Source organism: Phacochoerus africanus, chromosome 1, assembly GCF_016906955.1.
Source record: "Phacochoerus africanus isolate WHEZ1 chromosome 1, ROS_Pafr_v1, whole genome shotgun sequence".
NCBI lineage: Eukaryota > Metazoa > Chordata > Mammalia > Artiodactyla > Suidae > Phacochoerus > Phacochoerus africanus.
The window spans coordinates 152,336,318-152,356,640 of NC_062544.1; the positions used below are offsets into that span (position 1 = coordinate 152,336,318).

General features: G+C 59.4%; 1 protein-coding gene across 1 annotated transcript in view; it reads right to left on the reverse strand.

The window, feature by feature from the left end:
- Positions 1–2,331: 2,331 nt before the first annotated feature.
- EEFSEC (eukaryotic elongation factor, selenocysteine-tRNA specific) overlaps positions 2,332–20,323 on the reverse strand; it is a 156,231-nt gene continuing 138,239 nt past the window's right edge. Inside the window, exons 6-7 of the mRNA XM_047782429.1 lie at positions 19,772–19,928; positions 2,332–2,834 (exon numbers count right to left, since the gene is read on the reverse strand). Of these exons, the coding sequence (XP_047638385.1) occupies positions 2,644–2,834; positions 19,772–19,928 (348 nt within the window). The 3' untranslated portion in view covers positions 2,332–2,643. The remainder of the gene's footprint in view (positions 2,835–19,771; positions 19,929–20,323) is intronic.

Consider the following 20,323-nt stretch of genomic DNA (forward strand, 5'->3'; position numbering starts at 1 on the left):
ACATTTCCAGATAAGCCTTATCTCATTGCTGGTGCATTAGCCCTGCCGGTCGGGGGCCTGCCAATCACAGCTGGCCCTCCTGCCCCAGCCTGTGGCAGGATGCCTGTCCACAACTTTACTCGATGTGGAGCCCCCACCCCAGCCTTTGGCCTAAAGCAGGGCCTAGAGGGCACTGAGGCATTGGGGTGAGGGGGGACTCTAGTTATCCAGAACCTGGGTTCAAATCCCAGCTCTACCTGAGGCAATGGCTGGTGCCAGGTGAGCCCCAGGCCCACCCCAAGCTGTGAAATTGGAGCCATGCTTCCCAGGCCACCCCATGGATGGAAGAGCAGATTTAGCGAGTTTATGTGTGTGATGGAGGCTGCACTGGGCTTGGCACACCGCAGCCTCTCTTCTGTAAAACGTGGGAATTCTGGGGGTGCCCAGAGCTACAGGAAGGGGGACACTGCCCATGAAAGCACTGGGCACTGGCCTCTGTAGTGCCTGCTCACTGTACTCCCCCTTCAAAGGCTGTGCCCAGCCCAGTGAAGCTCTCGGGCACTCGAGTTTCCACCGATGCCAGCCCTGATAGTGTCCCCTTCCGGGCCATCGGCCACGTGGACAGGCTGGCTGCACCCTGGAGCCACACTCTGGGTGCTGGTGGCCCCTCCTCCTCATGACTCAGTTCCCCCGGGAGCCCCCCTCCTTTCCTGGGCTCCGAGAAGGCAATGTGGGACAGGGAAGGCGTGGGGGATGTGGGGCCCTCAGAAGCCCTGGAGACAGGGCTGATTGGGGGCAGTGCTGGGTCTGGACTGCTGCACCCTCTTGCGGCAGCTTCCCGCCTCTCGGTGGGGAGACTGTTTCGGGGCTGCGGGGCACATGGAGGCAGAGTCCTGCCCAGGGTCACATAGCTGGTCAGCCAGACGGCCAGGATGTCCACTCTCCCCGACAGATCTGCCTCAGAACTAGCTCCTGCTCCTGGAGGGCCTCTCTAGGCCTGCTGGGTCAGGTGACCCTTCATTCGGAGAGACGGAGAAGTGCCAAGGTCACACAGCCTGGGCAGGCAGGGCCCCCACACCCCTTGGCTGGGGACAACCTGGCTCAGCTGCGTGTACCCAGCACCTACCTAGCTCCCCACACACTGATGACGATGGAGAGTTCCTCAGTGGAAGGGCAAGTCCTGGGCATGCCCTCTCCACGTGTCCCCTCCAAAGTGCTGAGTGGCTACAGGAGTGGCCAGCCTGGGGCCTGGCCCCAGCAGCTGCTCAGGAAGGCTCTTCCTGTTCCCCTAGGAACAGACTGGGCAGGAGGTGGGGCCTCTGCCCGAAGTCCTTGCCAGGAGCCCTTGCCCCTGCCCGAGGGCAGCTAGAGTGGCTTCAGTGAGGAGGCATGGCTGCCTGGTCAGATGGTCTGTGGGGGGTGGGGGTTGGGGGTTAGGAGACGGTCCCCAGGGGAGCTCCCCGCTCTATTTTCAGCTCAGGGGATGTGGCAGGAGGTGGGGTGGCCCTGTAATTTCCCTGCCCATCTAGTCCTTGGCTGTCTCCCTCGCCTGCTGCCCCACCTGACATCTGGGTCCCTGTGAGGGCCTCTGAGGGCTGGCCGCCAGTGCTGTCACAGCACCTGAGCTGGTGCTGGGTGATGGCCTGGTGGGTCCAAGGCACTGTCCCCTCTCAGGGCCCCAGCTCCAGGCCTTCCTGAGCCCAAGTCATCTGATCATGACCTGCCCCCCATCCGTTAACATTTTTAATGCCATTCTTGCAAATTAAATCATAATGTACTGATTACCAGGGTAAAAGGAGGGCCTCTGTGTCCACCTGGAGGCCAAATAAAGGGATGTTGGAACAGCTGTTCATCCTGCAGATATCACTAAAACTTTGATATCCACTCCACCAGTCAGCTCTTCACCCCTTTCTGAGTATGGATGTTGTGGCGCCGGGGGGTGGGGGGGCAGGATGAGCTTGAGGGGACAGGGGGCAGAGGAGCCACTGGGACTTTCTTGGCTTTGGAGGGGCTGCCGCAGCCAGCTCTGTGCAAGGCTTGAGGACTCCTGGGGTTGGGATACAGGGACAACCCCTCCAGCCTGCCTTCTGTTCTGAAGCCCAGGCCCCACGGTGCCCAGATACCTCATGGGTGCCCTGCCTGGACTCAGCTGCCCAGGAAGCCCCAGGGGCCACCCAGACTGTCTTAAGGGCCTGACACCCTGTGGACCTCCCAGCCCACTGGACTCTGAGTTGGGTCCCTCCTCAGCCCCGTTGTTGGCAGGAGCCTTGGCAATTCCTCCAACATTCCCCTTGGGAGCAGCTCTGGGAGGGGCGGGGGACCCTCTGTGAAAGCACCAAGAGATCAACAGAGTGAGCAGGCACCTCGGCACATTTATTTGCAGCTGGCAAGTGTTGGGCTGCCAACCAGGCAGCCTGGGAGACACTGGCCACCAGCTGTCCAGCCGAAGCCCATTCCTACCTGGCTACTGTCCCCTGGCCAGAGGGTGCAGGGATGGAGGCACAGACCCTCTGGGCCTGGCCCTGTGACACCAAGTCCCGCCACCCCCGGGCTTCTCACAGGTGCTCAGGGGAGACACAGGAGGTGGAGGCACATCTGGTCAAGTGTTTAGCACAGCAGCCCAGCTGGGCCTGGGTGAGGTGCCCTGGGGCAGCCAGTGGGCACTCAGGGAGACTGGACCATACGCTTGTGGGTGTCGAAGACGTAGCGCTTGAAAGACAGGCTGAGCTCCACATGCTGCGTGGGCTCCAGCCGCTCAGCACCCTCCTCCTGCTTGGCTGCCTCCCCTCGGCCAGCACGGCCTCGCTTCTTGAGGGCAGGTGTCAGGATCTTCTTGGACTCGGGACTGAGGCCACCTAAAAGTCACAGAGGGATAGCATGTCACTTTGTCACTTGCCACCCTGGATGGGCACCCATGCTGGCCCAGCTCCAGTCCCATCCCCTGACTCAGTATCGTCCCATACCCTCCCGCAAAGCCACAACCCCAGTGCCACCCTGGGCTTGCTCCCTTCTACCTCCCTCATGAGCCAACGGGTCCTGCATCCCAGGCCTTGCCCATCATGCTGGTCCATGCTACCAGCCTGTCCTGCTTGCAAAGTGTGGCTTAAGGGCCACTCGGCTGACCCTGAGCACACAGAAAGAATCTTGGCTGCCCCAGGCTGTGGTCAGGCCCCAGGCCAACTCTGGATAGCAGGCACCCAGAAGTCATTCTCCCTCTGTGAGTGCCACGACACTGCTGGGGGCCTGATATGAGCTAGGTGGCAGGGCTGTGGTGAGGATGTGCCGAGGGCACCTTCAGCCTGGATGGGCAGGGGGCCCACGGCGATAGCTCCCAGGGGTGCCACAGAAGGGACTGGGTGTGTAGACTCCAACCCTGCTGAGGGACAGCAGACCATGCCCTCTCAACAAACCAGGGTCCTGGAGGGCTGCTGTGTCCCCAGAGAGGGCACTCACTTTGGCCAGAAGACGTATCGGCTGGATGTCTGGAGCAAGTGGGAAGTCGGGGTAGGCACGAGGCAGTGGCCACTGTCCCTGCACACCTGGTGCCTCCCCCTCTGCTTCTGTGGGCACCTGAGGGTTGTCCTTCGGGTCCCAGTCTCACCTGGGTGCTGGCTTTCTCCCTGAGAGGAGCCAGTGGATGCTCTGGTCACGCTTCAGTGCTAGGGGGACCAGGCCTGGACGTGCACCCTTGCAGAGAACGTGCCCTGAGGGCAGTGCCTCAAATGAAGCCCCAGAGGGTCAGGGAGAGCTGGGATTTGAACCTGTGCCTACTTCCACTGGAAGCAGACTCCTGAAAATGGCTCCGAGCGCCATGTGCTGGCCCTGCAGCTCCTGGACATTTAAAAAGGTGACCAGGAGGCCAGTTCAGAGACAAGTGTACAGTCCATCAGGGACAGCCCTGGCTGTCACACGAGGGACTGGGTCTCTCTCTCCACAGATGGATAGGAGACTGCTGGCTGTCTCAAAGGCTGCATCCCTTGGGTGGGGGGCAGGCTTCTCCGCTGATGCTGACTGGGACCAGGGCACTGTAAGCCGAGGGGATCTATGGCAAGAGGAGCTGCCTCCTGCCAGTCAGCTTGGTGCTAAATCCCAGCTGGTTTACGTGCTTCTGAGAAGGGGTGTGGGAATGGCCCTGAGCCAGCCCTCGAGCCAGTGCCAGGCTTGCAGGTATCTGACTCCCCAAACTGGAGCCCTGGCCTTGTTTCTGCAAGGTGGCTGGCTCCAGACCCTGACAAATGCCATGCGCAGCCCGTCTCCCTCTGGTGCCAGGAGGTCTGATGGCTGAAGAGGCGCAGGCTCCCTAGCGTCTGTGCCGGGCCAGGGAGACAGGCGTGGCCCAATCAGTGGTCCATCTCGCCCGCGATGGCTCTCGTTACACACAGTGCATACCTTGCACTGCCCAAAGCAGGCAGAGTGGGAAAATCTATCTGGCGCTGGCGAAGTCATGGATGTTTAATTGCTCTTTCAAAATGGCCAGCCTCCTTTCCCTCTGTTCCTTAATGGGATGGCCTGGACACAAGGCCAGAAGGCTGACCAACAGAGACTTGTCTGCTGGGGCTGCCGGGCTTTTGGGATTTGTGGCAACGCTACTGGGAGCCGCCTTACTGAGCAGTGGCTTTTCCTTCAGCCAAATTGCAAGTGGAGGGATGTGGGGGCAGGTCAGAGTGCCAGGTGGCTGGAGCTGCTGCCTGGCGCCTGAAAACAGACCCCTCCAGACCCCCGAGCTTGGGTCTGAGAGGGGCAGACAGCCACTAGGATGACCAGGAGCTGGTGCTGATGGCTGCCTTCTCCAAGAAGACCTGGGGGTAGGAGTTGGGGAGCAGGGGGCAGAGATCTGGGACCCATCACATGGAGATGCAGGGCGAGGGTCTGCAGGCAGTCTGAGCACCTAGCCTGGGTGGCATGAGTGTGACGCTTGAGGATGGTGAGGGCGTATGGCCACGTGCTGGTGGGGCTGTGCGGCCAGGGCTCCAGGGAGACTGCAGTGACCATGTCCGCAATGCACCTGGAAGCCTGGCCAGGGAGGGTCTCTGGTGTACCCTCACCCTTGGAAGGCTGAGGTTTCTGATGACGCTGCTGCATCAAGCCTCTTGATCTGTGTCCCTGCTGCCCTCCCCCGCACAGGAGGCCTCCATGGCACTGACCTGTGGGACCACGTGCTGGCCTCCAGCAGTGGAGGGGCTGCTCTACAGCAAGTATAGCCATCTCAGCTTGGTTCCACTAACAGGACAGTCTCCCTCTAACTTGGTATCCAAGGCCCAGAGCGCCACTCAGTGTATACTCCTGTGTCCCTGCCCTATGGCCTTACCACGCCCCAGCTCCCTGCTCCAGCCCGCAGAAGTGCAGGCAGGGCCTCTGAACATGTCCTCTTTATCTTACACTCTCTCCTGCCCTCCCTGCCTGACTACCTCCCACTTGGCCACTGTCCCCATGGGAAGGCTTCGCCTCACTGCCCAGGCTGAGTGGGACCCCTTCTGGGACCCTACTTAGCAAGAGTTTGTATCCGTTGCCCAGGGGCCCGTGATGGGAGCGCCTCTCCAGTGCTGGGCACAGGGCCTGGCCTGTGGGCTCAGGGGTGGGGTTAGCTGGATGAAAACACAGGGAATGAGGGGAGTATCAGGGCAGTAGAGGGAAGGGAAAGAGACCAACAGAGCCTGTGCTGCTAGGACCAGAGGCCCAGAAAGCAGCTACCTTTCCACCAGAGGGGTGACCTGGAGCCTCTGGGGTGGGCACAAGGGTAAAGGAGCAAATGTGCTGTGTCCATTACCTGACAGGGCACAGACAACCCCCCACTCCTTCTCCCTGAACCTCCAGACTCCTGGAGCCCAGCTGCCCACTCCACTTCCCAACCAGACCTCAGGATACGGGGGGGTGGGGGTGGGGGTGGCACAGGGTGACCCTGGGGTGAAGCTGCTACCCGTGGCTCCCCTTGGGGACACTCTCCCAGGGCCGGGCTGGCCTTTCTCACTGAGGGCCAGCTCCACACAAAGGCACAATGGGCTGGAGGCTGCTGGGCCCTGGCTCGGCTCGGGTAATCAGGGAAGAATGTGGGCAGCACAGTTTCCCAAGCCCCGGCCTCGGGTGCCGCCCTGACACAGCCATCAAAGCCGGCAAATTGCCTCCAACTGCTGGCGTCGCTTTCATGTTGGGGGCCAGGCTGGAAGAGGGGCCTCCACGCTGGTGGGCGGCTTGCACCCTCCAGTGGGAACTGAGCCCTTGCAAGCCGCTGGGGTCACTGGCCCCCTCGCTGGCCTCCAGCCGCTCCAGCTCAGCCCTCCTGGAACAGGCAGCTTTGGAGAGAGCAGCAAGGCAGGGCAGGGAGGGAGCTGGGGCAGGGCGTCCTCTTGGGGGTCAGCATCCGGGTAATGACAGGCAGCTGGGGAGCTCAGAGGACAGCTGGACTGAGCTGAAGTATGGGGTGGCCAGGGCTGCAGAGCCCCAGAGGGCTCTGAATTCGGCCAGGCCCTGACTCTGGACTGGATGCCTGGCCTGGGACCAGTGCAACTGAGGGCCCTCCAACAGGACAGCTGCACCGTCCAGCTCTAGGCACCAGGACCCAACTCTACCTGCCTGTCCTACTGAGGGTGAGGCCAGAGGAGGGGGGCCCAAGGGGACAGAAACAGAAGGGACACCTGACTAAGGCAGGCCTGCTGAGTCTGTGTTACGACCTGCCAAGGCACATCAGGGCATGAGGGTTTGACCATATCCAGCGTAGCCAGGGGTGTGAAGGGTCTGAACTCTGACCCCTCTGCCCGCCCAAACAGAGACTTTGGCAAAGAGGCCCAGGAATGCCCAGGGGTGAGTGCAGTGCTGGGAGGGCTTGGTGGGTGAGGGTGTAGGACTGGCCAGAAGGGCTGGTGTGAGGGCTGCTCAGGCCCCCGGGCACAGGTGGTCACCCTTCCTGCTGAACCCCCTGCACTGGACTTTGGGGGTGACAGTGACTTTGGAACAGTGGCTTTGCAGGCTTGGCTTCTTGTGCTCATCTTGAGAGCCTTGAACGCGGCTGCTGAGGACTCACGGCTGCCTGGTTTTCCCTCCCTTCTCTTCCTGCTCTGGATCCCATATGTAAACAAAGATGCAATTTGCTTTAAAAAGATAAGGTGATTAAGTTTTTATCAGACGTGTGCTCCGCTGTCCCCCGCAACAAAGGGAATTAGGGGAGGCGGCGACAGACAGGCCCTTCCTTGGAGCCGGGCTCTGTCTAAGGCTCTCAGCGCACTCCACAGTCTCCATGCGGCCCCTTTGATGGGCAGAGGCGAGGCAATGGCGCCCGTACCCCCATTTTGATGTTTTAATGTTGCCTAATTCCTCCTTTAATTTATATTAAGCTTCTTAGCAGCAATGATGAATTCTTCAAAAACAAAAAAGGACCCTTTGCAGAAATCTTTCCCACACCATGTAAATTGAAATTACAATGCAGCCGAGGCTTTGGAGCTTGGAAACGGGGAGGGAAAACCAGCGCGTCGTGTGGAAGGAAGGCGAAACCTTCTGAAATCAGAAATGACTCGGTGTCAAGAATCAGACTGGCTGAACCATGGAGTGGCAGCCAGGCAGTCTGCTGTCATTGCAGGGGGCAGCTGGTGCGGGGCTGCCCAATCACACTCAGGGCTGGCTCCCATGTCCCTCAACCTGGGGTGGGCCACGCCCCCTGAGGTGGCTGTGGGGGTCACAGAGGCTGCTGGTTGGGGCAGCCAGGGCTCACAGCCTCCCATCCAGGGCTATTCCCAGAGTGTGGTCTGGTGGCCCAGACAGGCCTTAAACCCTTGCCAAAGCCGCACGGCAGCAGTGGGGGGCCTACCCAGCATCCCCTAGGACCCCTGCCTTGGCGCCCCCGCAGGAGCAGGCCTTGGACTGGCCTCCTGGCACGAGCCACTAGGCTGCTCTCCTGCCAGCTCCCTCTTCTGATCGGCCCTTGGATCCATGGCCAGAGAGATCCTTCCAGAACAAAGACCTGAGCATCCCTCCCAGCTCAAAAATCTTCAGCGTTCCTCAGGCAGGAGTCCAAATTCCTCCAGCAGGCCCCTGCCAACTGTCTCCTGCACACCCTGTGCTTCCTCACTGCCCCCACTCAGACTTGCACAGACCGCACCGCACGCCCTCCTCAGATCAGCACCCCCTCTCACCCCTGTACAGCATCCTCCCAACTCAGCCTTCCTTCTCTCACCCCTGCAAGGCCCCCCTCCACCCCATCATGCACCCTCCAGCTCAGCCTCCCAACCCTCACCCCTGCATAGGCCCCCTCACTCCTGTACAGTGCCCCCCCCAGCACAACCCGTCACCCCCCTGCCCCCAGCACCACTGTTCCTTCAGACAGGGGTGCCTCATGATGCTGGTCTTCCTGTAAAAATCCCACTCCTCCTTCGGACTCTCAGCAAAAAGCTCAGTGTCTCTGCTCGTCCTCTTCTCTGATGCCTTGTAGGCCTCCCTCCTCTGGGGGACCAAGGCCCTCTACATCGTCCCATGTCCAAATCCTATGTACCCAGCAGGCAGCATTTTCGGGAAGGGGGCTGCTGGCGACTTGCACACCTTCACTGTCTCATCTGCCGGGGGCCGGGCCCTGAGAGCTGCTCTCTCCTCAGGGCGGCCCCTTCTCCAGGGAACTGGAACTTACCCCCTCCCCCGCCCCGTCCACAGGAGGCATCCGCCACACCAGCCCCCAGATCTGGAGGTCTGCCCCTCGGCCCCTGCTTCCCCTCAGAGGGGATGAGCTAAGGCTCCCTAAGAGGGGCTTGCTGGGCAGGTTTGGCCCTGGTGACAGCATCCTGAGGGTGCCACAGAGATGCTGAGTGGCAGTGCTTGGGGCCCTTTCTGGCTGCCCCTCTGGACTGAGCTTTGACAAAGTCTCTAGCGGGGGAAGGCAGGCTGAGTGTGGAGCCTGAGCCTGGCTGGAGGCCTGCTGTGCCCTGGGGCAGGGGGGCTGGACTGTCAGTGGCTGGGCCAGCCTTGGCCAGGTCACCTCTGCTACCACCATCATGGCAACCATGGAGCTAGGGTTCTCTTCAGCATGCCACCCAGACAGGTGTGCTCAGCATGTCACTCAAGCCTCCAGACATCCCACAAGCCACTTTCCGGGGAGGGAGGTGGCTGCCCAGGTGGCACTGCCCATCAGGCCTGTGGATCTATGAAGCCTCCTCCCTCCCTGTCACAGGCCTGCCTGGCCCAGTGGACTGCTGCTCCTCACTGGGAGGAGCTGAAGGCTGGGCAGGGCATGGGGAGGAGGTGGCGCAGGCTAGGGTACACCTGGGGCCGCCCTGGCCCAGCAGTGTGGGCTGGGCCCTGAAGGAATCATCTCTAGACAATTCCAGGGACAAGGCCTTGGAGTCTCTGTGCCCTGGGTCTTCATAGGGGGACTGCTGGGCCTCGGCCACCAACCATAGATGCTGGAAGTGGCCTGCGAGGCAGAGGGGTCTGAGGTGGAAAGACCATCTTGTGTGAGGCAGGCCTAGCTCAAATCGCTCAAGGATGAGCAGAGCCAGTTCTCCACAATCATGAGGACACTTAACAGTGACCCCGGCTAATGTCTACAGTGCCTTGAGCCCCTGCAGGCACTGCTCCAAGTGCTTCTGGACACAGTGTCCCTCAACTCCACACCAAACTCCGCAGGGCTCCTGACACACAGGAAGCTGGCATAAGGTCGTCAGCAGTGAGCCCAAGGTCGCAGCCAAGCAGCAGGCTGGGCTTCAACTCCCCTGCCCAGGCCCTGACCAATGGCCTCCATGGCGGGGTACGTGTCCTCACCCTAATGAGGTCGCAGATTGGATGGCAGAGCCTGGGCCAAGGCCTGGCCCAGGAGGGACAGGAGAAGCACCTTTTCTGCCTCTACCCACACAAGGAAGGCGCAATGTCCCCTCCACCGTCCAGAGGCTCAGCAAGGTCACACAGCTGGAGGCAGGGCAGGGCCATCTCCTCTCTGAAAGCAGCAATGTCACCTTGCTGCTGGTACTGACCACAGGTGACTCTGCAGGAACACACGGACATGCATACACATGCACACACATGTCTAGAACAAGACAGCCCCAAAGGGCAGGGCCACTCTCGCAGGTTCTGTCCAGCTCCTGGGGGGCGCTGTGTCAGTGAGCGTGAATGGGTCTTTGTGAGAGCCAGGTGGGGGTGGCTGGAGCTGAGGCCCTGAGCTGGTCTGGACGCATGGCCATGGGGTGCGCTGGCCTTCACTGCCTGCTCCGCACGTAGGTCTCCTCCGGGGTCAGGATGTGGGGTGGCGGGGGGTGGGGGTAGGGCAGTGCCGACTCTGCTTCCAGGAGGCCATGCTGGGCCTGGACCCCCCCAACTTGTCCTCACTCTCCTGCGGGGGCCCCTCTACAAGATAGTCCCTCAAGGCCGGGGAGGGCACGGGTCCATGTGGCCCCACAGAGACTGTCCCCAGCACTGAGGCAGCTGAATTTTATACTCCAAATGCTCACTCCCTAAATGTGTACACCCTCTAACAGCAGTTAATCTTCAATTAAAATACCTAGAGCAGAAACTAAGATAACTGGTTTAAAAGGTAGAGCTTATTGACAATAAAAGTCTTCTTCATATTGCTTTTTTTTAAAAAAAATTCACATATTAAAAATGTCATTTTTATGACTCGGGGAAAAAAACCCTCATGCAGAATAATGAAGGGGAACAAAAGCCCAGGCAACAGTCACCTCCCAGGTCCATGTGTGGCCTCCTGATTACTGTATCAGCCCTGCGTGTGGAGCAGAGGCGAGGCGGCGGGCAGGCGCCGGTGCTGGCGGGCCTCTCTGGCTGATGGGGAGGACAGGCTGAGCCTCTGGTCCCTCCATACTCCCAATTTGACAGCAGCAGGCTCTGACAGTTAGTTAGTTTACCCCTCCCTGACTGGTGAGGGCTGTCCCCCACCAAGTTCACATTTACACACATGGTTCTGTGTGTACATGCACGCCTGCAGAGGCAGGCCCAGGAGAGGCAGGTGTGTGGGGCAGAGTCACCCCACATCTCCTGAAGCTGGCTGGACTCTTAATGCACCCCCACAGCATCTGACAGCTGTCTGCCATGTGGCAGCCAGGTACCAGGCCCGGGCTGGCTCCCTCTGTAGCAGCCCTCATGCCCATGTGATGACAGGTCCCCAGCACCCAGCGTAGGGCCTGGCACCGAGCAGGTGCTGTAAGCGGCGTCATGGCCTTATTCCCCGCACAACCTGGCCCTCTCCCTGCCCTGGGCTCTCTGCACGCCCAAGGGGCCGGTGTACCCACCCTGGTTCCGAACCCGCCCTAACAGCTGCTGAGGGCCTGGCATGGACCCTCACCCACTGGTGTGTGTCCTCCTTCCAAAATACCATCTGAGGCTCTGTCCTGGGTGGGATTTAATCTGTCTGTGGCCCAGATCTCTCATCATGGCTAGGAGGTGGTGGCTGTATTAAATGTGGGAGCCTGTCCCTCTGTCTGGGGAGGGCACAGGCCTCAGCTCAGAGCACCTCCAACAAAATGTCTCTGCCCTCGGGAGCTTGGGCCCAGGTGGGGACTGGGCAGGGACACCACCAGTGGACTGGTGGGTGTCTCTGTGCCAGGGTGACAAGTTGGGTTTGCATCCGGGCATCACAGCCCATGCATACTTGGATGGCTGGCCTCGCGCCTCAGCCAGCCATGGATGGTTTGCTGGCTTAGAAGCTCTGGATCTGCTGAGGGCCTGGGGAGAGTGCCGGGAGCCTGGTGTCCATGTCTGTGAAGTGGGCCACACAAGCCCTGCCCAGCAGGGAGCAGCCCCCACCTCCCCGAGGCAGTGGGAGGTCCTCAGCACGGGGCGGAGGCTCCACAGATGTGCTCTGCCCTCCTAGGCCTGAAACAAGCCTTCCCCCCCTGCTTTCAAGTAAAGTATGTGCAGCCTTAAATGTCAGGTGCTCATGTGCCATACTGAGGAGTGAGCGCCATGTGCTGCTGCAAGCACATGGATGTATCTGCCACACGTGTGGTCCCTGTGTGTGTCCTTGGGGCTGGGGAGGACAAGGCAGACTGGCCAGCCTGGGCACATGGAGTCTGCAGAGGCCAAGCTTGGGGCACAACCGGGGCCTGCTCCTCACCCTTGAACTACCTGCCAGGTGGGCCCAGGTATGGTCCCCAGTCTGGTCAAGGGCGTGCTCTGCTTCTCACTGACGGGCAGCCTCAGGTCGGCTCTGGGGCTCTTAGAGGCTCCCCTTCAGGTGTCCAGGCATCCTGCTCCCCACCCAGTGTGTCCCTCAGCCCCTGCTTTGGGCAGCAGGAATGCCCCCTCCTGAGCAGAGCCACAGCTCCTTCTGCCTAGTACTCCCTCTCCAGGCTGTCTCCTCTGAGCCCATCAAGGCCAAGCTCAGTGCTGCCTTCGCCAAGAAGGCCTCCATTCTAGCTAGGCCTGGTGGTGGCTTCTCTGTGCTCACAGAAAGAGGTGTCCTGGGCCTCACTCTCATCAGAGGCAAAAGAAAGATGCCACCTTGGGAGACTGACCAGCCTCCAAGGCATTTCTGAAATACTTTGTGGCTTACCCACCTTCAAACTCAGGATGCCTGACATGCAATTTGGCATTTCTACTTTGTCTTGAAAAGCCAGAGGATGGATCCTCACATTCCCACCCCCAGCAAGTGGGGAGGGGCTGTGGTGGCTCCTGTGTGGCCCGCGCAGGCCCATTGGCACTCCTCATTTTGTCACCTGCCCGGCCCTGAAGGCACCTGAGTTGGCGACCTGAACCTCCCCCCTCCCCAATACCTCTAGCTGAGGCCTGGCTCAAGGGCTGGCTGTGCCCCCAGGAATGAAAAGGAATAGTCAAGAGCCTGGAGTGCACAAATGGCCAGGGGCCAGACTCTGGCTTGGGCTCAGATCAGCTGTGTGGCTTCACATAAGACATCTGCCTCTCTGTGCCACAGTGATCTCATCCAAAACCCAGGGGAGCAGAACTCACTTCTCAGGGTTGTTGTAAGTTCCTTGTGGGTCCACATGACACAAAGCACTCAGAAGAGTGTCCAGCATGAAGCAAGGTCTACACGGTATAAACCACCTATTACAGCAGCACCACTGCTGGAGGTGTCCAGCAGCAGGCCTTATAGCACACTGAGCACCTGTGGCCTGGGCCCTGCTCTAGGTGTGGGGACATGGCTGTTGGGCACCATCTGTCTTTGGGGACAGACTCCTTACTGATACAGAAAGGGGGAGGATGGGTCTGGAAGGAGGCGCAGCAAAGTGCTGGTCCACGTGAAGGTGGGGGTTGCCATCCTGGAGCACCAGAGGGCCCCACGTGGCAGAAAGCAAGCCCAGCTCTTGGGAGGCGGCAGGCACCCGGTGGATCTGAGCCAGCTTCCCTCTGTGGACACCATGAGCTGGATCTCGGCCCTCCAGCACTAGGCAGGGGGCAGGCAGTGGGAAACAGGAGTTATTTTCCTTCTTTCTCTATCTTTTCTCTTCCTCAGGTTCATCATAGTAGGGTTATGAGGATCCAGAGGGAGAAAGGGCAAGAGTTGAGAGCGGCAGGAATTTATGAGCTTGGAGAGCGGCTGCTTTGGGGGGTGGGGGAGGGGGCTCCCTTTGCCAAAACAATATTTAAATTTTTTTAAAGGCAGCTACAAAGCCATGATTAAGCTTAGGGCCCTAAAACAAGCCCGTAAAATCGAAAAATATTTATCTGGAAGGGTGGCAAGTCCTATAAAAGTTTTATGAATGTTTTACAACAGCCCTGTCAGGAAGCTGGCCTCTCACTCACCTCCCTTCTGTGAAAAAAACACACACACAAGCACACTCAAGGGCACAGACACCACATACTTATGGGCACAGGTACACACTCACCACACACTCACGGGCACAGATATTCATGGGCACAGATTCAATGGAACAAAACACACCCCCTCACATCCACAGACACACACTCATGGGCACAGGACACACCCACAGGCACAAGCTCATGGGCACAGACACACATGGACGCACACTTGACACAAAGGCTCGGGCACACCTGTAGAGACGTTCAGCTCTTGCAGCACCTCCTGGCCCAGGGCTCTCAGGTGGGCCTGGGAGAGAGGACCCCGAGCCAGAATCAGCCAGGCAGCACCTCAACTCTGGCTCGCACCCTCCTCCCAGGCCATGTGCTCCTGGGTAGGCAAGGCCCAGGTCCTCCGGTGGACTTTGTGGTGGGGAAGCTGCAGCCCCCTTTCCCAGGAAGGTCACCCCAAGGTCCGGGTGTTGGGACACCCTCTCGTGTCTCTCATCTGACAGTCTGAGGGTCTACCAGGAGGCCAAAGACTGCCAGGGCGGCTCCTCATGGAGGGTGGGTGTTAGGACCCTGTTTCAGAAGAAGAAACTGAGATGCAAGGACCTTGCCTAAGGTGATCCAGGCAGTGGCCTCAGAGACACAAGCTCAGGCCTGGCTCTAGTGGCTTCTCCTGTCCCAAGGTCTTGGACAAAGGCCCCACCAACCTTTCCCAGCGCACAGCCGTGCTCCAGGCCCACCACAGGGCCTTTGTACATGCCCCTCTGGGACACCCTAGTAAACTCTGAATCATGGGCCTGGTTTGGCTGTGGTGCTGCTTCCTCAAAAGTGCTCCAGGTTTCTCCAGACCCCAAGAAGCTGTGCTTCCCTGTTACCTACGCACTTCCTTCCTAGCACCCACCTGACTGGAGGTGTGGCACCCCCTAGGGCAGGGGCCCAGCGACTGCTCCTGCCTGAGCCCCCAGCCGGAGCTGAGGGCACAGCATGGGGCGTGAGCAGCATGTGAAGGAGCCATACTCGGGCTCCAGAGCTAGGCACAGGTGGCTCCTCTGAGGTTCCCACAGTCCTGAGCTGCCTACCCTGCCTCGAGAAATCACCCACTGCCTGGGGCAAGGCCCAGCCCAGGGGCCAGTTTCCGGGGGTCAGCACTTCCTTTCCAACACCAGTAATGAGCACTCAGGCAGGGGAGGGCCAACGGGGCAGGAGCATGCAGGTGCCCAGATCCTGCTCAGCCCATCCTCACACACTCCAGACCTGTGATGTGGACGCACATAGCATGAGGCCACAGCCCCATGGAGCGGGTGTCACCTGTGGGACAGTAGGGGGAAGGGGGATTTTGCTTTGTGTGTAGACTTGGATCTCTTAAAGGAGGGAGGTTTGAGACACGTGGCAGTACGGTCACGTTTGTTTGATCTTGCTGGTTTCATAGTGTCTACTCTGTTCTGTGTCACCAAAGTTTTCCAGGGTTAAAAACAATCTTTACTTTTTTTTTAGGAAATCAAACACTGGTTAGAGGTGAAGAGGTGCAGGGACCCAGTGTGTGCGGGCAGTCTGTCCGCTGGGGATGGGCATGCCCAGCTGTCACGAGAGCTGTCTGGGCTGGGGTGCGTGGCCCTCGGTGCTATCGCAGCATATGTGGCTTGGGGACACCTGGGGAACCAAGGCAGCATCCAAGAGCTGTGAGGGAGAAGAAGTGGGTGCTATGATGGGCCAACCTCACCTGGGTCAGTGAAGGGAAAGAGGGTGCATCCTTGGCCTCTGGTTCCTCTAAAGAGGTTCCAGACCCACTGGGCACACACCCATAGTGGCCTCTTCCGGGGTGGACCCCTCTCACAGTGGCCACAGCAAAGCCCCTGGCACCGCCCATGCAGATGACTGGGGACCGTGCCCAGGGTGAGGCCAGCCGGCAGATGGTTTTTGTCTGCTGTGCCGTGTTTATGTTAATTGCAGATATTTTTAACGTATTGTGTTACTCCATCCATCTTTGTGAACGGTCCGTCTTGTAAAATTCTTTTAATGATGTTATTTTTTCTTGCCTATCTTCATCATCTACAATTATTTATAATATCATTGTCTTTGCTTCAAATTCTGGATATAAACATTGTTGTAACAGTTCTTCGATGGGGTTCATATAATTTTTACAATTGCTTTGAAATGCTTCAGTGGCCAACGGAGGAGGAGGTTGGCCATTCTTTTGGAGAAAAGACATCCCAAGTGCTCCCTGTGTAGGAAAGGTGCCCCTCCATCAGGATGGTGTCTGGGAGAGGCGGTGGGGGCTGTCAGTGGCAAGCTGGTCTGGACTAGGGTTCAGGGCTGCCCCACACAGATACAGGGGCAAGACCCACAGAGGCCACTGTCGGGTGAGATGCCAGCGAGGGAGATGGATGGTTTGTTTTCATTTTATAGGGACTTTCTAAAACCTCAACTTTCACCCCTCACTTCTCTCTCCAACCCTCTTTTCTTCCATCTGAGCTGCTCCCTGGAACCTCCTGACTGGTTGGGGACAGAACCCAGCGAGATGCCAGCGACCACCCCGGAAGGGTCCACCTCACTCCACGGTCGCTGCCCTAACAAAGCCAGCTTAGGGCCTCCATGGGGGAGAAGGCCACTGGGCCAGCAGGCAGCCTGAGCAGTGCCTCAACCTGCTCTCCGAGTCTGCTGGCAGCTCTTGGGGAGCCACATGCAGTGAGAAGCCCCCTGGACCCCAGCACTATTACTGTCCTCAGACACCTCAGATCCTGGCCTCCTCTGCCCGAACACCCGCAGTGGCCCCCGCCCCCGCCTGGAGTGCTCAGGGCCAGCCCACCCTCAGCCTCTTACCGAGTCCCCTCGCCTCCCTCCGAGCTGCCTAGCACCTGCCTTCCTTGCGTGGCGCTGGATGTGGGGCAGAGGCCCAACACCGGCCAGCTGTCCTTGGGATGAGTAAAGGGGGGGCCCACTAGAAGTGGGGCTCAGAGAAGCTCCCATTCCTTGGCTCCCTCCCAGGCTCTTGGATGGTGGTGGTCTGAGGGGTGAGGGGGCTGCTGCCAGTGACACAGCCAACCTGCCTGGGGACCAAGGGGCGAGGACAGCCCTGGGTCTGAGGTGGGGGGTTCTCATACCTTTGGCCCAGAGGTGTGAATGATGTCTTGGCAGAAGGGCTTCCTGCCTGCATGGGCTCATTCAGCTAAATCCGCACGTTAAAGAAAAATACAAGGGAAAAGAGTCTCCCGTGTTCCCATCATGAATATTTTCACTTGGTTTCTTCTCTCTCTTCTTTGTAAAAACTTCTTCTTCCATGGTTGAGATGAGATGCATGCAAAGCTCTGTGTTCTGATATTTTTCAAAAACACATTTGAATGTCAGCGGCAGGTCTTCCCCTCCACATTGCCCACGGCAGGAAAAAGAACTCTGCATGCAACCAGAGTGATGCGCTCATGGGACTAGGGCTCTTGCAGGGGACACAGCCACCAAATGCAGGATGTGTTCTTTCCCTGATCCTCTTGGGAAGGCTCTGAAAGGCACTGCTGGGACTCCCAAGGGAGTAGGCAGTGGACTGTGCCTCAGCCCTTCGTGGGGATGGGGAGGCCCAGTCCTGGAGCCTGAGCACTGTGCTAGGGTGGCTGCAGCCCAAAGCTGGCGTTCAGGGGGTCAGCACCAGACAGCAAAGGTGATAAGGCATCAACACATGGGAAAGCCAATCAACGTTCAAGAAACTCTTCTTTCAACTTTTCCTTATGTCTGAAGTTATTCAAAAAGTTTGGAAGAAAACCCCTCACAATAACCCATCTTACAGATGAGGAAACAGAGGCTCAGAAAGATGAAAACTCCAGCCAGGACTTCAGCTTGGGTCTGGTGGACCCCAGAGTCCCTGTTCTTGGAGGCGCCTAGCTTTCAGCTCCCAGGGTGGGCAGGAAGGCAAGCGTGAACAGACCCCACCTGCCAGTGTTTTCAGTGAAAGCCATCATGGTCTTGGCGGGGGCCGCTCCCCACCCCAGGGAGCGGGATCCCAAGCCCTGTTCTTGAGGTCACCCAAGAGCCCATGCCAAGCAGCCTGCAGGTGAGCCTGGGTGGTTGGGGTGTGAGGCCAGAACACAGGCCTCTCATACACTGGCTTGGCCCTCTTGGCCTTGAGGCCTGGGGCAGGTGGGGGTAGGACCCCAGAGGGCTCCTCAGAGCAGGCAGAAAGCCCATAAGGTGCATTCGACTGCAGCCCCAAACATGATCTCTGGGCTGGACACCCTCCCACCACTCTCTGTTCCAGGAACCTGAAGGGTACACCCCAAATCCCGGCTCCTGATCCCACTCTTCCCACTTGAGCCAGCAGCCCCCCTCCTCCCCACCTGGCACTGGATGCCTGTTTCCTGAGGAGTCTCCCTTCAGCACTTCAAAAAGGTTACATGTAGTTCTTTAGGGAGGGATGGCAGGAAAGGGCAAGCAGGAGCGGGTGGGGAGTGGGGGTGGGTGGGATGAAAGAATCTGACCAGTTATATTTAATAAAAAGCTTAAAAGCCACAAACAGGAAGCAGACCTATTAAAAAGGCAACACTGACCTAAGACAGGAATGTGAACTCCACTAAAGCAGCGTCACCACGTCCCCCCAGCATCCAGGGCCCCAAACAAGCCTCCTCCTAGTTCTTGCTCTGGGCACAGCCCACCCGAAACTGCCTCAGGGCAGAGGAAGGGGAGCCAGGGGTAAGGTCAATGTGATGACCCAGGAGGAGGACGCGGATGGTGCCCTCTGTCCCTTGGTGTGGACCAGCAGGCCCCCAAGGCCTGGGTGTGCCTCCCCACCTCAAGCAGCTTGGCTCTCACCCCCACCCTACCCCAGTGCCCAGAGGGCCCCCCCAGGTATAGGTGGGGCCCTGGGTCCGAGGTCCGGACACTGGCCTGTGTGTGCTCCTGTGGCCCAGGATGGGAGCCTAAAGCCTGGTGTTGCAGCCGAGGTACCCACGTGTACCTCTGCCCTGGGGGGGTCCTCCGTCCGCCTTGATGGGGCTCCCTGCCTTGAAAGAGGCCTCGGAGCTCAGGACCATAGCAAGTGCTGCAGTACCACTGCCCTCCTTGTCAAGGGGTAGAGGGAAGATGCTCAAGACCAGGGCCCGGCCAGGCCTTTGGGAGAGCGGGCAGCACCCCAACCAGAGTCAGCCCAAGGAAGGTGCGCTCAAGACCCAGCTATTGACCAGACATGGATGGCCGCATGGCTTCCCCGCCCTCATGGCAGCAGAACCGGATCCTGCAGCTCCACGCAGCACAGCGGCATGCGGACACCAAGGCAGGTGGGTCTCGACTGTCTTGACACCATGCAGCAGACGGATCCACTAATGGAAGCACCCTGGGGTCCTCACCCTGTGGCTGGTGCTCTGGCAGGGCCCCACTGTGTCCCACATGCTCCCTGGCGTGCAGAGCTCTGCCCAAAGACTCAGGGCCTCTGTGTGTCTCCCTCCCTGTGGCCCTTGCCTGGTCCCCAAGGCCCTCCTTCCCTCCCTCCCTGTGGCCAGGCCCCTAATGAGCTGTCACCCCTTTCCAGGGTCTCCCTGGCTGCTGGCTGCTCTCTCCTGTGCAGCACACCTCCTCCCTGGTCCACTTTGGCTCCTCCCACGGTGCCACCTGGCGCTGTAGGACCCCTGGAAGTTGGGGTGGGTGTGACAAGTGACGGGGTGCAGAGCTGAGGACACCTGGGGGCTCTGTTCTCAGTAGCAAACGCATACCTCAACCCTGCCATGGACAAGTCCCAACTCTGACTAAGCGGGAGGCAGGAATGGAGGTAGCAACTCGCGTTCTGGGGAACCCTATGGCTCCAGGGCCATATGTCAACCCTGGACGGTCTCCCTCACCAGCCGTGCCCCTTCCAACTGCCTGTCAGAGCAGCACCTCCACACACAAGCCACGTGACAGTGCAGGGGGCGCTTGGACCAAATGCTTAGTCCACGCCAGGCTCCTCTAGGATCCACATTGGCTTCCTAGCCACAAGCGCTGGGACAAGAAGCCACAAGGCCACATGGGCTAAGCCTGGTGCACTGGTACAGGTGGGCCTCGATCCCGAGCCAAGAGGCATTGTCTGGGTGCTGTCCCCACCATCCCTGCATGGTTCCCACAAGGGGGAGGAAATGACCACACTCACCAGGAATGTGGACCTTGAACTTGCCGCTCTGACCAAAGGCACTGTCGATGACCCCCAGCTCCCCGGTGGACAAGTGCACCTTGAGCCCCACGAAGAGCTGGATGTTCGTCTCCTTTTTGAACAGGGAACGGCCGATCACACTGTAGTCGTCCATCACCTGTACCCACACCCGGCCCCCAAGAGAGAGTGTTAGTGCCTCTGGCAGCCTGGGCCCCAGCACCCCCTGGTTGGGGAGGGCAGCATGGTCGGGGCCCCTGTCCCATGCTTTCCCTCCCTATCCAGCTCCTCTCTGGGGCCTGAGCCTCTGCATAAAGAGAGGGGCAGGGGTGTGTGTGTGTGCACACACATATGTAAAGACAAGCTCTACAAGGCCTTGGAATGCCAGGTCCCCCATGGGGACCATGGCAGAAACTGTGGAAGCTTTCTCCTGCCCTCAGGGCCCAGGCGCTGGCCTGGGTGCAGGCACTGGCTCATGCAGCCACATGGAAGCCAGAGGTGCTGCCCACAGTGGGACCTGCGCCCAGGGTACCCCTGTGGGCCAGGCTCAGAAAC